The 14,030-nt window shown below is 29.5% G+C and overlaps 1 protein-coding gene and 1 long non-coding RNA gene across 2 annotated transcripts in view; one reads left to right on the top strand and one right to left on the bottom strand.

The window, feature by feature from the left end:
• The first annotated feature begins 914 nt into the window (after positions 1-914).
• LOC147069998 (uncharacterized) overlaps positions 915-14,030 on the top strand; it is a 162,421-nt gene continuing 149,305 nt past the window's right edge. The window contains exon 1 of the mRNA XM_085949343.1: positions 915-1,288. Coding sequence (XP_085805469.1) covers positions 1,275-1,288 — 14 coding nt within the window. The 5' untranslated portion in view covers positions 915-1,274. The remainder of the gene's footprint in view (positions 1,289-14,030) is intronic.
• Positions 11,908-13,658, bottom strand: LOC147069999 (uncharacterized). Its single transcript, XR_015070964.1, has 3 exons — positions 13,594-13,658; positions 13,010-13,201; positions 11,908-12,594 (listed from the first exon to the last, which is right to left on the bottom strand). It is a non-coding gene; the product is annotated as an uncharacterized LOC147069999 (long non-coding RNA).

Genomic DNA, 14,030 nt, shown 5'->3' with positions numbered 1-14,030 from the left:
GTAGTCACGAAGAAAAGCCTCAATTGGTTTGCACCATATACTTGTTATCGCGAGATACATGAGACACGTAACTCAATATAGTTAAATGGCGCAACCTTGTGCCTGCTTTACGCTGTGAGACTTGAACGTGATATGGTGGGATAAGAATGTAGATAAAAAAACTCTAATGAATAACCATTAAATGTAAAAAGCAAGATTAACAAATAAGCTCGCATCATCAAATTGAATATAGAATCCAGGTTATATGTATCCATTATATATTAATATTTTGTCTTAATTTATCTGTCTGTAACGCAACGCAATACAGCGCAGCACACACATACTCCGTATCTACACATTGAGGGCATTGTCACTTAGTATTTTTTGTAATATAGTTTAAGAATATTTTTTATAAGTTATAAATTTTCAATAAAAAATATTCACATTTTTATTTTGACAGCTACAAAATAGGACTACCGAATTTTGGCGGCAAATTGTGTGTTTGACCTATGTGTAAGAGATGAACTTGGATCATTTTAATCCTCAGTTCCTCAAATTAGCTATGGCCATAGCAGTAATCTTAAATAATGCGATAAGCATCCACTTCTGTGTCGTAAAATTATAAAACCTGACATTTTATATGGCTAAGCGAGTACAATTCTAATACGCCAAGATGAACAATAATATCTGACCGCATCTTTTCGGTAGCTGGCTCTCTACATTTTTTTGCGGGTCTCCTTTCCGCATAACACAACAGACAATCATCGTCATCCCAGCCATTTTTCTCGCGTTAATGTGTTTCGAAATAACCTCTCGGCAAGGTAATGCCACCTCTTCGCCACCATAACACTTGTAGATAAGAGGAACGACGCGAGCCGACCCCGCAAAACACTTTCTCTAACGACATTTACCTCATCCGGCGGTCTTTAGTCGCCATTCGAGCTAGCGCGGCTGTCGTGTGCGCACCTCGCTATTTGCGGCCAGCTGTGTCCCGCGCGAAACAAACTTCCCGCTGGTTTTCCATTCGCTTTTCAAATTTCCCGCCCTGTCAAAATTACGTGGTCGGCCACAATTAATTCACTATGAATATTCCATAAATAATAATCACGCAGTATAGAGTTTTTTTTTCGTTTTTAAAAGTGGTGATTTTTTCACATTATTAATAATTAACAATATTCAGTGAATTTAATAATTATTATTAATATTGTGTTTTATTCGTGTTAATAATAATTATATGTGTTTATTTAAGTAAGTTTTTTTGTGTGAACGGTGCCATTTATTTTACAAAAGCAGAAATGATGAGAATAAGGTAAAAAAATACATACATAATTATATTTTACTATTTTTTTAATACTTATTCATAATATGGTCCACATTTTCGAATAAGAAAAGATATTTTGTGTCTGTCGGCTGTTTTTTTTTTTTAGTGAAAGTTGAAAAACCCGGTTCTATCGCAATGAATAAATTTTATATTTTAAAAAAATATTTCGACATACCTGTGCGAAATCTGGGTCTTATATCCGAAATTTGGTAAATCACCATCGAATTCAGCTTTACAATCCAATATGTATCTTGGGCAATTCTTGAGAAGGATGCTTACCTAATAGTTGTTTTTAAATAAGTGTTCGAATAATAGTAGTATAGTAATAGTGAAACAATCACTGAAACGCCCAGGCTTTGATAAAATTACATAAACATATTTTGACCCCACCGGAAATCACGCCCGGAGTGCTCGAATGAAAATCCATCGTTAATCAGTGGACTATGAAGGCAAAGGGTTGTTTATTATTAGGACCATACTCTAAATATAAAAACACATTTAAAAAAAAAACATGTGAATTAGCTAGATTATGAATTCAAATATGTGACCCATGACTTCAAAAGCAAACATTAAATTACAATCAATTTTATAAGTATAAAAATATTAGACACCTACATAAATAAAGCTATATCAATATTTTTTTATGTAAATAAATAAATCATTTACAAACTTTTATACCAGATGCTTTTTTATAAAACCGTAATAGATACCTATTTAAAATAAAATAATGATTGTTGATTAAAAAAGCTCGTCAGCTGTTATACAGGAAGTATGTACCCACAGTACGTAAGATAAGCACTTTTTCATCATTAAAAGTTTGAGTTTAGTTTGGTTTTTTTGTCTGAAATGACAATGCGGTTATACCCAAACTATTCGATAATAGTACATAATATCAATTCCTTTCTATTTCGTAATAAATTTTTAAAGCTATTATTTTTAATGAATAGCTAAATCATAAAAGTATCATTTAAAAAAACTAATAACCTCAGTTTTTAACCGCATTAAAAATATCAAATTACGTTCCTGTACTGCACAGAAATATTTTTATATTGTATTTAATCAAACACTTATATTATTATTCAGCTTTATATATTTTTATAGATAAAGATTTATAGATTAATAAATATTTATTTTCCGGATACATTTTATACATTTGAGATCATCAATTGAATATTACATCATCTATTCAAAATGATCTACATCTGGATGAAGACATTCAGTATATATTACCTACCACAGTTTCTACCGCCTATTATCACAAAAATCAATCAAGTATTCGATTCATATCCTTTCAGGATAATTATGTATCCATAAATATACATCTAGTGGAACATTGTATGATAGTATTTTTCAACTAACTTAACGATATACCATCTAATTTTCATCGTCACTCTAAGTTCTACAAGGTTCCACAGGTCTACAATCCGACATGGATCTTCAATGCTTCCAGAATATATATTCTTGTCATATACGGAAACAACAAGCCTTTTAAATTATTCAATTTTAAACCCTTAAACCAGTTTAAAAGTCTAATAAAGATAAATTTAGCAATTATCAATGAAATTCTACAATTTAATAATAAATCAACTCAGACATTTGCGTATAGAATTTAATAAATTACTAATTCCTGAATTGGTTATCTATTTGAGTTTAAGTACATTAAAAAAACACCTTTTTTACATAATTATAAAGAATGCAATAGAAATTCTACATCAAATGCCTCTCATCGTTAACTCAAAAAACAAGTAAGCATATAATGATTTTAACCGATGTTTTTGCAATTTATAAATACCTTTAACTTAAAAAAATAACATGAATTTTCCAGGCACAGAATTGATACAAGTTTAATCGACATAACTGTTTTCACATTCATCTAAATTTTAAATAAAACTTCTCGGGGTAAGATTCTAAATACTAATCATACTAACTTGATTTTTTTAACTTTCATCTAAAACACAGACTGAATTAATCAAATCTGTAAAAAAAAAAATAACAACTGATAAAATATTTTTCTAACGATTTTAATTTACCTGTTATACTGTTATATAATAAAACATTGTTTAGGTAGCAAAATAACATTGGACCTAATTTTACTAGATAGAATCAGTAGCGTGGAATATATTGATAAATTGTAGATACATTTTATGCGTACAGTGTACAATAAATACGTGTATAATGAAATCAATTTGCAGAAACTACTTACGTGTTAACAGACGTATTGAAAAATGCTTTTAAAACAAGTGTTATTTACATAAATATTTTAGAGAGGACATTTTTTGCTACAAACCGGTAATTCGAGAAAATTAACATTAATGTGCATAATATTCAGCCTCGAGCCACGAAACTTAATTAATTTTTCTTCACTTGCCGAGAATAAATATAAATTTACTTGACTCCTGTATTAAATTAACGCCAAAACTTGTTTTTAATTAGACTATCTAATTGTTTTTCACAAACATTCTGATTTCGCTTACTGATATTATTTAAATGAGTACGATAGTTCTGTCTTAAATTATCTAATAAAACGAATCTTAAATTTTAGTTCAAAGTGCTAACTATTTACTTTTGACCTCAAATTAAGCAGTCATATACAGTCATCATCATTAGCCGGGGTTGATCCACTGTTAGATGAAGGTCACCCCTAACTCATTTTACGCTCAGTACTTCCTTTCTTCGCAGACACTTACTTTCGACAAACTTAACGAATTCGTCGATACAGTGAATTTTAGGACTGCCTTGTGTTTGTTTATTATTCATTGCATACCTTAGTATGAATGCATTATTTATGCAGCAAGTATCCACCCATTGCCATTTTATCAACTCGCAGACCTTTTTAACATCACGTACATTTACCTACTTCTTTACACATTGCTTTATTTTGTGTTCAATTCATACTATGCCAAACATGCACCATTTTATATCACATTACGCTATTCTGATTAAAAAATATTGTATTATCTTAATAGAATACCAACTTCCCGGTACTGCTAATTATAGGAGACATTGTGATATACTGTGGGACTTGAAAATGGATTATTATTATCATCACTAATTTTAACTAGGTTCATAAAATTTTTCTTACGCCTACGGCTAATGACGAGCTTTGACACTCGGAGTCCCAAGGCACTGACCTATTTTAAGACACACAATGAAAAGTAAAATAAAAACCATAAATAACTAACAACGTAGGTACCTAGTAAAAATAACAATGTATCTATTCTCAATACAATTATTATTGAAGATGATAGTGAGATTTATAATAATAGTATTGGCTGATGTTTAATTTACAAATGCAGGATTTTTATAATAATTTGTGAAATATGTTATACCTAATTCGTGAGAATTAAGATTTTGTTGTAATTTAATAATTTTATGACTGATTCTAACCGTTTGGAGGTCCCTTTTTAAATCTTCTGATGTATCGATTGCGTTATCTGCTTCAAATAAAATCATAGCTGCCCATAACAGTGCCGCAACATTAACATTCTACATTTTTTACAACGTTTTTCTTAGCTCGTATTCTTATTTGTCCGGTAGAAATCTTACAATCGATGTTTAACTAACTTCCCGACTATCTAGACATTTCAAACTTTTAGAATATATCAGAACACGATGCCAATGCATTTTTTTTAATACTTTTACCCATCTTTAAGTAGAATTGAATTCATTTTCAGTTAATTCTGTTTTGTATGAAAAATTATTTCGACACCATTATTGGTTGCTAGGGGTCTAGGGTCCTAGCAACTAAATTATTAATATATACGCGCGTTACTATGGTAATCAATATGACATGTCAAGTACAATTTTTTTGATCGTTTAAGCTAGTCAAGTCAAGTTTATAATATGGTCCAATAGAAAATTTAAAAACGTTGTAAGTATATAAAAAGTTCTTTTTATCTTGTAATTATTGTATTTAAAATTATCTCTCGTTGAATAAAATAAAAACCATACATTAAAGAGTTACATACATATATCGGTTTTAATTAATATTATATGCCAAACTTTTAGAGTGTGTGATAATAGCTACAGGTATCAGTATATTATATTTTGCCAAATATATATATAACTCGGCTTAGAGTCATTCACCTTAAAGCAAACAAGGTATTAAATTATATTACACGTCGAATAAATTAGTGACGGAATTTTGTAATACTTAGAAAGATCCAAACGAATTAAGCGGTATTTCAAATTAAAATATTAATTTTAATAAATAATCAGACAATACAAATTTCATTAAATTTAATGAGCAATATTTTTTAATTATTAATTATCCAACCACTAAAACAATGCGTGATTAAAAATATTACCACAGGATAATGGAATATAATATTATCTTTACCTACGCACGTTTATATAAATAGTAGTCTTTATTCAATATAATATGATCTATAAAATTGATAATAGTATAAACAATCATTTCATGAAAGTGTATAAAAGTTTATTTTATAAAAAAATTTACAGCAGTTTTTTATTCTCGGTTTACAGAAAGAAATAATTAAAGATTGAAACTCATCTAATGAAAAATAAAAGTTTAGCACTTTTTATAAATTTAACATACATATCGATTGTGGAAAGGAAAAAGGGCGTAACCCAGACAAATCAAATTTTACAGGAGGTACAAAAACGTGTTTGTTATGGTTTTTGGTCAAAGTTAAAATACAAAATAGATATAAGTGCATGATAATTAATAATTTAATTTTTATATCCCTAATCTGATATTAATTATTGAGTTAATTATTAAAAAAAACCAGCACAATGTGTTTGTAGTCGTGTACAACGTTATTATGCAATAAAACTTATTTTGAAAAAACTGAGGGTTACGCCCTTTTTTCTTTCTAAAGTCGATATATTATAATTTGAAGGTTTTACGATCAGTTATCATTCAAAATTTATTGGTTTATTTAGATATGTCACCTCAATCGCTAATAGAGAGTAGTTTAATTGTTTGTAATCAGCGTTTGCATTATTTCCATGATAATTTTTATTTATTTTTCTTCTTTTCTTTTTTTAACACTACAACATGAGGCCCAAAAGGGGGAAGGTGTTCCATGTCAGCTATTTTCTGGTATTTTCGGAGGTTAAGCCTGAATCTTACGTAAGATTTATAGAAAAACTATTTATATAATTATAAAGCTTATTCATCGGCAAATATTTATGTTAAACATTTGATAACTGCATAAAGTATTTTTATGACGTAAAATAATATTCTTTGGAACCTTGAAATGTAATAATGGACAACGAGGCCATATTTTTGTGACATTAATGGACTGTGTTGATAACCGTTTTTTCCACTAAATATTATGTCAAACCGTTTATTATAGATAGTTTTAATGTTATCAAACATAATGTAGTAAAATATATTCAGTATAATTATAATATTTGCAGTTTCTGTTGGCTCTAAATCTAACGGAATCGACTGGATATTTTGTTATTAAAATATGCGATAATTATAGACATTCCAAATAATCTAAAGCTACGTATCAGAAGGGTTATCATTAATCATTGAATAAATGATGAAATATCTTGTTAAATATAAATTTATAATACTAAATAGATACATTTTAAAAACAACCATTTCACGAAATATTTGACCAACTCGATGGGACGTCAGACCGCCTGCAAATTTGGCGTTAGATGTATGGAATCTTTAGCTGGTGCTATTTTCACTTCATATGACCAAAAAAATACGCCAATCCACGAATATTGTATAAAAATATGTTTATAAAAGTGAATGCTACAAATTGAGCACAAAAATAGGTGATACAAACATAAATTCGGACAAATTATTCAAAAGGAAAACATATTTTGACATTTGAGGACAAAACAAAAAAAAATCTGAAGAAATTTGTATTTGCGTCAATTTTACGTTATGTCATACTAAATCATACATTACAATTTTTAACACTGTTGCAATCTATTTTGCCTAATATTGCAACATAGCAATCAGTTTTCTGTCCCTTTCTATAACTATCTCCCTCTACATTCAAAATAATTATGATTGTAGTAGGTATGTATTTTATAAATTGTGATAGATTTTATTTTATTTCAGTGAAATATATCAGGTCGTCCAGTATTGCCATATCTACTAAAATATTATTGGATTGATATTTTAGTAAATAATTGAAAGAAGTTTTTCACCATTTGTATCTACTATTAGTTTTACTATTTTTATTTAATAAATAATACACATGAGGTTTTACGAATTTCACATTTGTTATTAAACATACTTACATAATTTAGAACACCTCAAACACATCGCGAAGTAAAAATATCTATATTTTTTACTTAGCCAAATTATGAATCTACCTAGGTTAGGTACCTACTGATATTTATATTACAGAAAATTTAACTTTTACTAAATTATGAATTTGCGAGATTATAATAATACAGATGATTTTAAAGAATACTTTCATCAAATAACATAATAATGGATGCCTGTACTTACATAATATTTTCCAATGTAATTTTTTTTTTAAAAACTAACTTTAATTTCGAAAGTTTAGCCTGGCAATACTATGAACGTCATTTATTTCAGCGGGAATGCGAAATTTTCATCCTCGGTTTTTGACATAGGTACCTAACAATATTATCACAATTATTTATATCGATTGTACTTACAAAAAATGCCACGAACTCACTATCCGATGGCTGGAAGTTCCAAAACAAGGCGTAGGAGAAAAGATGGAAATACTAATACATTAAAAACACAAAGGCTTGAAATTATTATTTTATAATTTGACATAATCATACATAGTTGAAAAAACCACATTTCACAGAAAATTTTGGTTCACAATATTTATTTATCTTGCAAAAGGAAGTTTTGCGTATTACTTATTAATACACACAATTAAGTATAATGATCATTTGTACTTATATTTTTTTATATTATGTTTGTGCCACGTCTTATTCGAAATTAGTGTGTCTGTGACAAAAATTATAATCTGGTACAATAATTAATACCAGCTATACATTTTGTTTTCTGTTAACTATCTAACTATCTACTAAACTAATATTTTTGAATGTATTATAGTATTGATATATTGCCGAAGACTATGCCTGAGCATGGAAATCCTCAAAGCATACTACCTGAACCAGAATTTCATCCCACATTTGAACACGAACACGAAGAATTTATTATAGAAAATGAAATTGAAGATTCAAGTCCTAAATTCCGTGTAGAAGGCCGTAGAATTATAGACTTTTCATATTTTTTCCAACAACTTCAATTAATTAGCCACCATGATTCTCCATTTAATTGTAATTTATCACATTTAGAATTTTTTGGGGAAAATCGGGAAAACTTTAGTAGTACATTTTTTATCCAATGTAAACTTTGTGGTAAAAAATTAAAATTATATACCACTGAAATGAACGAAAACAAAATGAATCTGTGTGACGCATTTGTATCCAGTATAATCAGTATCGGCAGTGGATTTTCAAATCTGGAAGAAATGTGTTCTGCAATTGATGTACCATCGATTACAGCAAGAACATACAGAAAGAGTCAACAGAAGGTGTACGAGTGGTTTGAAGAAACCAAAAATAAGAGTATGGAAAACGCTGCGAAAGAAGAGCGACAACTTGGAATTGAAAATGGTGACGTCGATTCTTCTGGTATTCCCATGATATCAGTTGTTGCAGACGGCTGTTGGTCGAAACGTTCATACAGATGCAATTATTCCGCAGCATCTGGCGCTGCCACGATCATTGGTCAAAGAACCGGGAAGATTTTGTACATGTCAATGAAAAATAAATATTGCGATTTGTGCGCCAAAGCTAAAAATAAAAATATCCCTGCTCAACAACATAAATGCTTTTTAAATTACACCGGTCCGTCAGCTGGAATGGAATCTACAGCAATATTAGAAGGCTTTAAAGAATCTATTAATACACATGGATTGATTTATTCAAAATTGATTGCTGATGGAGATTCCAGCACATACAAAAAAATTCTTGATTGTCACCCTTATCCGAATGTAACTGTCGAGAAAGTTGAATGTAAAAACCATTTAATTAGAAATTATTGTGGCAAAATAGAGGCATTAACCAAAGACACAAGATATCCCTTGAATGTAAGAAAAATCATTGCGTCAAGAAAAAGACGTCTGCGGAAAGCCGTCATAGGTGCAATCAAGTATAGAAAACTACAAGATAGTACTTTCGAAGAAAAGGTTATCGCTTTGAAAAAAGATTTAATTAATGGACCGCACCATGTTTTTGGAGACCATACTTCTTGTCTACCATATTTTTGTACAAATGAACCAAATACAGAGGACATGCTTGATGTAAATTATGTACCAGCATTAAAAGAATGCAGTCTATTTTCTCAATTAATGATATATAATTCTCGTTTGGTGCTAAATTCAAAAAGTTTAATTTATAATTTTTCTACTAATATTTCAGAATCTTTTAATAACATGATTGCAAAATTTGTAGGCGGCAAGAGAATTAACTACTCTCAAAGACAATCGTACATGGGACGATGTGCAGCGGCGGTAATCGCATTTAATACAAATAAGTTACATTGCACAATTCAAAAACAAGTTTATAAAAATAGCCCAAAAGCCTTCATAAATCGCTTAGAATCAAGAAGGTTGAAAAAAAATAAAAAAAAAATAGGAAAACCTTGGCGAAAACCAATACATTCTGTTCCTTTATCTAATCCAGATTATGGAGAGAGTTGCCAAAAACCTGATATGGACAAAAATCAATATCAATTGTTAAAAGAAACTTTTTTGAAAAAACTCAAACTGACAAACTATGAGAGGAGGGATATAGAAAGACGCACTGTATTACAATCTGAATGTGCAGAATGGCTAGAAAGGCGACGAAACCTTCTTACTGCCTCTGTTTTTGGAAAGGTGTGTAAGCGGCGAGAAAATACAAAATTTGGGCCTTTGGTAAAACGTTTATTATATAGCCAATCATTAGCCAACGTGAAAGCGGTAAAATATGGTAAAGAAAATGAATCAATAGCTTTACAACAGCTTAGTGTACAAGAACGAATTAAGATTGAGAGATGTGGATTGTTTATCGATGATGTGTATGATTTTATCGGTGCAACGCCAGATGGCGTCAGCGATGATGATACAATTATTGAAATAAAATTTCCTTTCTCAGCTGCTGGAATAAGTGCAGATGAAGCTATTGTACAGAAAAAAATTAAATTTTGGAAAGTAGATAAAGACAGGAATATGGTAATAGATAAAAATCACGATTGGTACTTCCAGATTCAGGGGCAGCTTCATATTACTAAGAAAGATGTCTGTTTATTTGGAGTTTGGACGGGACATAATTTTCCTGTTAAAATAGAATTAATCAAAAAAGACGAGACATTTTGGATTGAAAAAAAGATATATCACTTTTATATGAATTGTCTACTGCCAGAAATAGTAGATCCCAGAACCAGTAGATCTATGAATATTAGAGAACCAAAAAGGCTGAATTTCTAAATTTTTATTTTAAATTTTATTATGCTTAATATATTTTCAACAAGTCTATATTACATCACTATTTTATAGTTCATCAAGATATATCTAATTTACTAATATAGTTTACTGTTACTAGACACCCACAACGAGTGTAATTTTATGAAATTCAAAATAATATGTATACTTACATCTAAATAATGATACCTAAAGATCTTGCTGGCGATTCCACTGTGCCATATTTTGTATAAGCATTCGTCTCTGCAGCCGTGGAGTTTGGTCCCGTGTAAAAATTACATTTTGTTCTCAAGGTCAAAAACCAAATTGGTTGTGCCAATGGCTTATAACCATTCCTCATAAATGATTATAACTGATATCACCTCATAACTGATCAGTGCCATGCACGAGTTAACTCGCGGGATCTTTTAAACATCATAACTTCTGAATGAACTGTTTGTGTATATTTTCTTAACAATATTTATCATTTTAGTGTAAAAATATTCACGTTAAACATGTTGATTTGGTAAATTTTCACAAATATTTATCATTCTATTCTTATTTCATATTTTTTAAGGGATTCATTTTATTCCAAAAATAACTGACCTACAAGTACCCACCTGGTAAAAATTGGATTTGGATTGGATGGAATTTCCTAGTAGATTTTCCAACTAAACAACATGACGCTTTCTATATATTATTTACTGTTAGTTTTGAAATTATTGTATTTGAAATAAATAATGTATCAATAATACACATAGAAATCAATAGATATATAAAATAGATATCACAATTTAAAAATCAGAAAGATCAATGCATATTACCATTGTTTATGTTACAATATAAAACAACATTTATCATTGAACGTAGGTACCAAGAAAAATAGACTTTATTAAAATGTGTCAATATAGTATATACCCGATATAATTTTATAAATTATTATATTGTTAATTACTCTGTGGGGTCCATATATATTATATACTGCTTCAATTGTAATTTAATTTTACAGTATAATTATTTATGTTAAGTACTTGATTTACTTATTATATGTACAAATGTAATATACTTACCTACTTATTAGGATATATCTTGGTGAATTTTAAAATAAGAGGAAATTAAATGGAGGTCATCGTGTCTAACTAGATATTTATACATTATTAAATTGTTTTTCTGTTTTTTATTAATGTAAAGACATGGCATGTATTCAAAGTAATAACAAATTAGCTGTGTACTATTTATTTAACTTATATTAAAACCCCAAGATTGATTTCGTCTTACGACATATTTTATTCTTCTAAGTTTTACTATGACATTGTAATATGAACCATGGATATAGTATAGTACTTAAAAAAATCAAAACTGGTAATATATTATTTCAATATTTAATTGTCAATTTTCATTTGAAGTCAGCATTTAATTACTGGTATAACACATAATTATTAACTGTTATCTACAACTTCAGATGGACAAATTAATTGATATATCATATTATCAGTTTTCATTTCCTTTCAACAATGTATTCATTCTAGCAGTTATTTTGAATATCTTACTAGTTTTTATGTCATGGCACCTTACAAAGGCTCCGAGCAACCGTATACTGAGCTTCGAGAACAGATGTTTACGACGGATACTGGGTGTGCGGTAATTTTAGAAGTAACGGGAGATAAAAGAACGCACCAAATAGCCTCCCATCACGCTGAGAGTGAATACGCAACTTTGTACCTGGCCCGGCCACGTGCTGCGGGTGCCTGAAGAGAATCCCAATCTGGTTTGCCTGTTCTTCAAGCCAACCGGATTCCGGCGTTCTGGATGGCCGCTAAACACTATCTATATAGCATATCTGGCAGAGTTACGGGCTGCTAGTATGACCTGGAACGATGCAAAAAAACTAGAGTGACAGATATTCTTGGAGGCGCCGCATTGTATCCATATGCTGCAACTAAGATGCGGATATAGCCGAAGAGAAGAAGTAATATACAGCATCTAGAAAACTTAAAGCCTTTGAAATGTGTGTGTATAGATACATGCACCTTTCATTGGTGTTGAAAAGACAATTTTTCTAATATCAAAGTGATATTGAGGCTGAAAAAGACAAGACTTGGAGAGTAAGCTCTACCAAATGACATACCTAATATGATACAAGTAACTGATATGCATAATTATATTATATTTTATATTATGAATCAAAATAGCAACTTTTATATCATTATCGATAATAAATTTAGTGCAAAAATGTTTTTATAAAATTGTTTTATTTTTTAAACATTAGTCACTTTATATTTACCTTGTGTAATTGTACTATTAAATCTATAAAATGGGTGTATATGCTTTATGGTCGACGTCATAAATCACGCCATGTTCGAATCGTACGCCGAAAGTCGGATTTATTTCATTATTAATTAAAAGATTTATTTCATTCCATCTTATTCATATGAAACCGTCGACAAGCAAAGATCTCGGTAGACATTTTCTCCATCTGCAAAAAACATAACATAGGAACTGTTAATAGTGTGATTTTTAATCTTTTATAGTTGGCGACTGTTTGAAGAGTGGTAATTAAAACGGATTAGTGATAATACAAAGCATCAAAAAAGATTGATTAACTAAAATAAAGTAATCAGGTAGGTAACATGTTTAATAACAACTAGAACGTCTTAGATTATATCAAACAAATATATATGAAATCACAGGTTTTATATAATTCTGGAATGAATGTAACTAACCTCAAAAAAAGGATTGTATTACGTCGGAATTATGAAACATTGAAAGTATGTATAGACTAAGAAAACAATAAATAAACACTTGAATAATATATGCAAAACACACAGAATACTACGATAGTAATAAATAACATAATATTGTACTTACAGATAGTGTTTCTTATTCCTGATATAAAACACAATTGTTTTAGGTACCTTGCAATTTGCAAACATAATATTTGACAGCAGAGCAGAGAGATTTTTCTACTAGTCTATGGCCAAAAATACGGATTTATTTGGCCGGCTAAAAAAAAGATTTTAAGATAGCAAGAACATTTTAAATATGCGACAAATAAATAAAAGTATATATAATATAGTTGTTAAAAAAATCTGTGTACATTATAAAATATATTTAATATTATAAATACATATATTTTTTAAATTTATGTTATAATTTGTAAACGACGAAGCACGTCAGCTAATACGCATAGTAAATGTTTAAACTTCGGTAAACAAATTCGAATGTGACAGAAAGAGAAAGAATAACTTTTTAATCATATTAGCATGCGTAAAAGAGATGTAACATAATATCACTTTCACTTTAAA

This window comes from Rhyacophila brunnea, unplaced genomic scaffold, assembly GCF_057557595.1.
Source record: "Rhyacophila brunnea isolate RB1 unplaced genomic scaffold, BYU_Rbru_1.0 scaffold_22, whole genome shotgun sequence".
NCBI lineage: Eukaryota > Metazoa > Arthropoda > Insecta > Trichoptera > Rhyacophilidae > Rhyacophila > Rhyacophila brunnea.
Note: the sequence above shows the minus strand (reverse complement) of the source record. Positions and strands in the feature narration are given on the sequence as shown.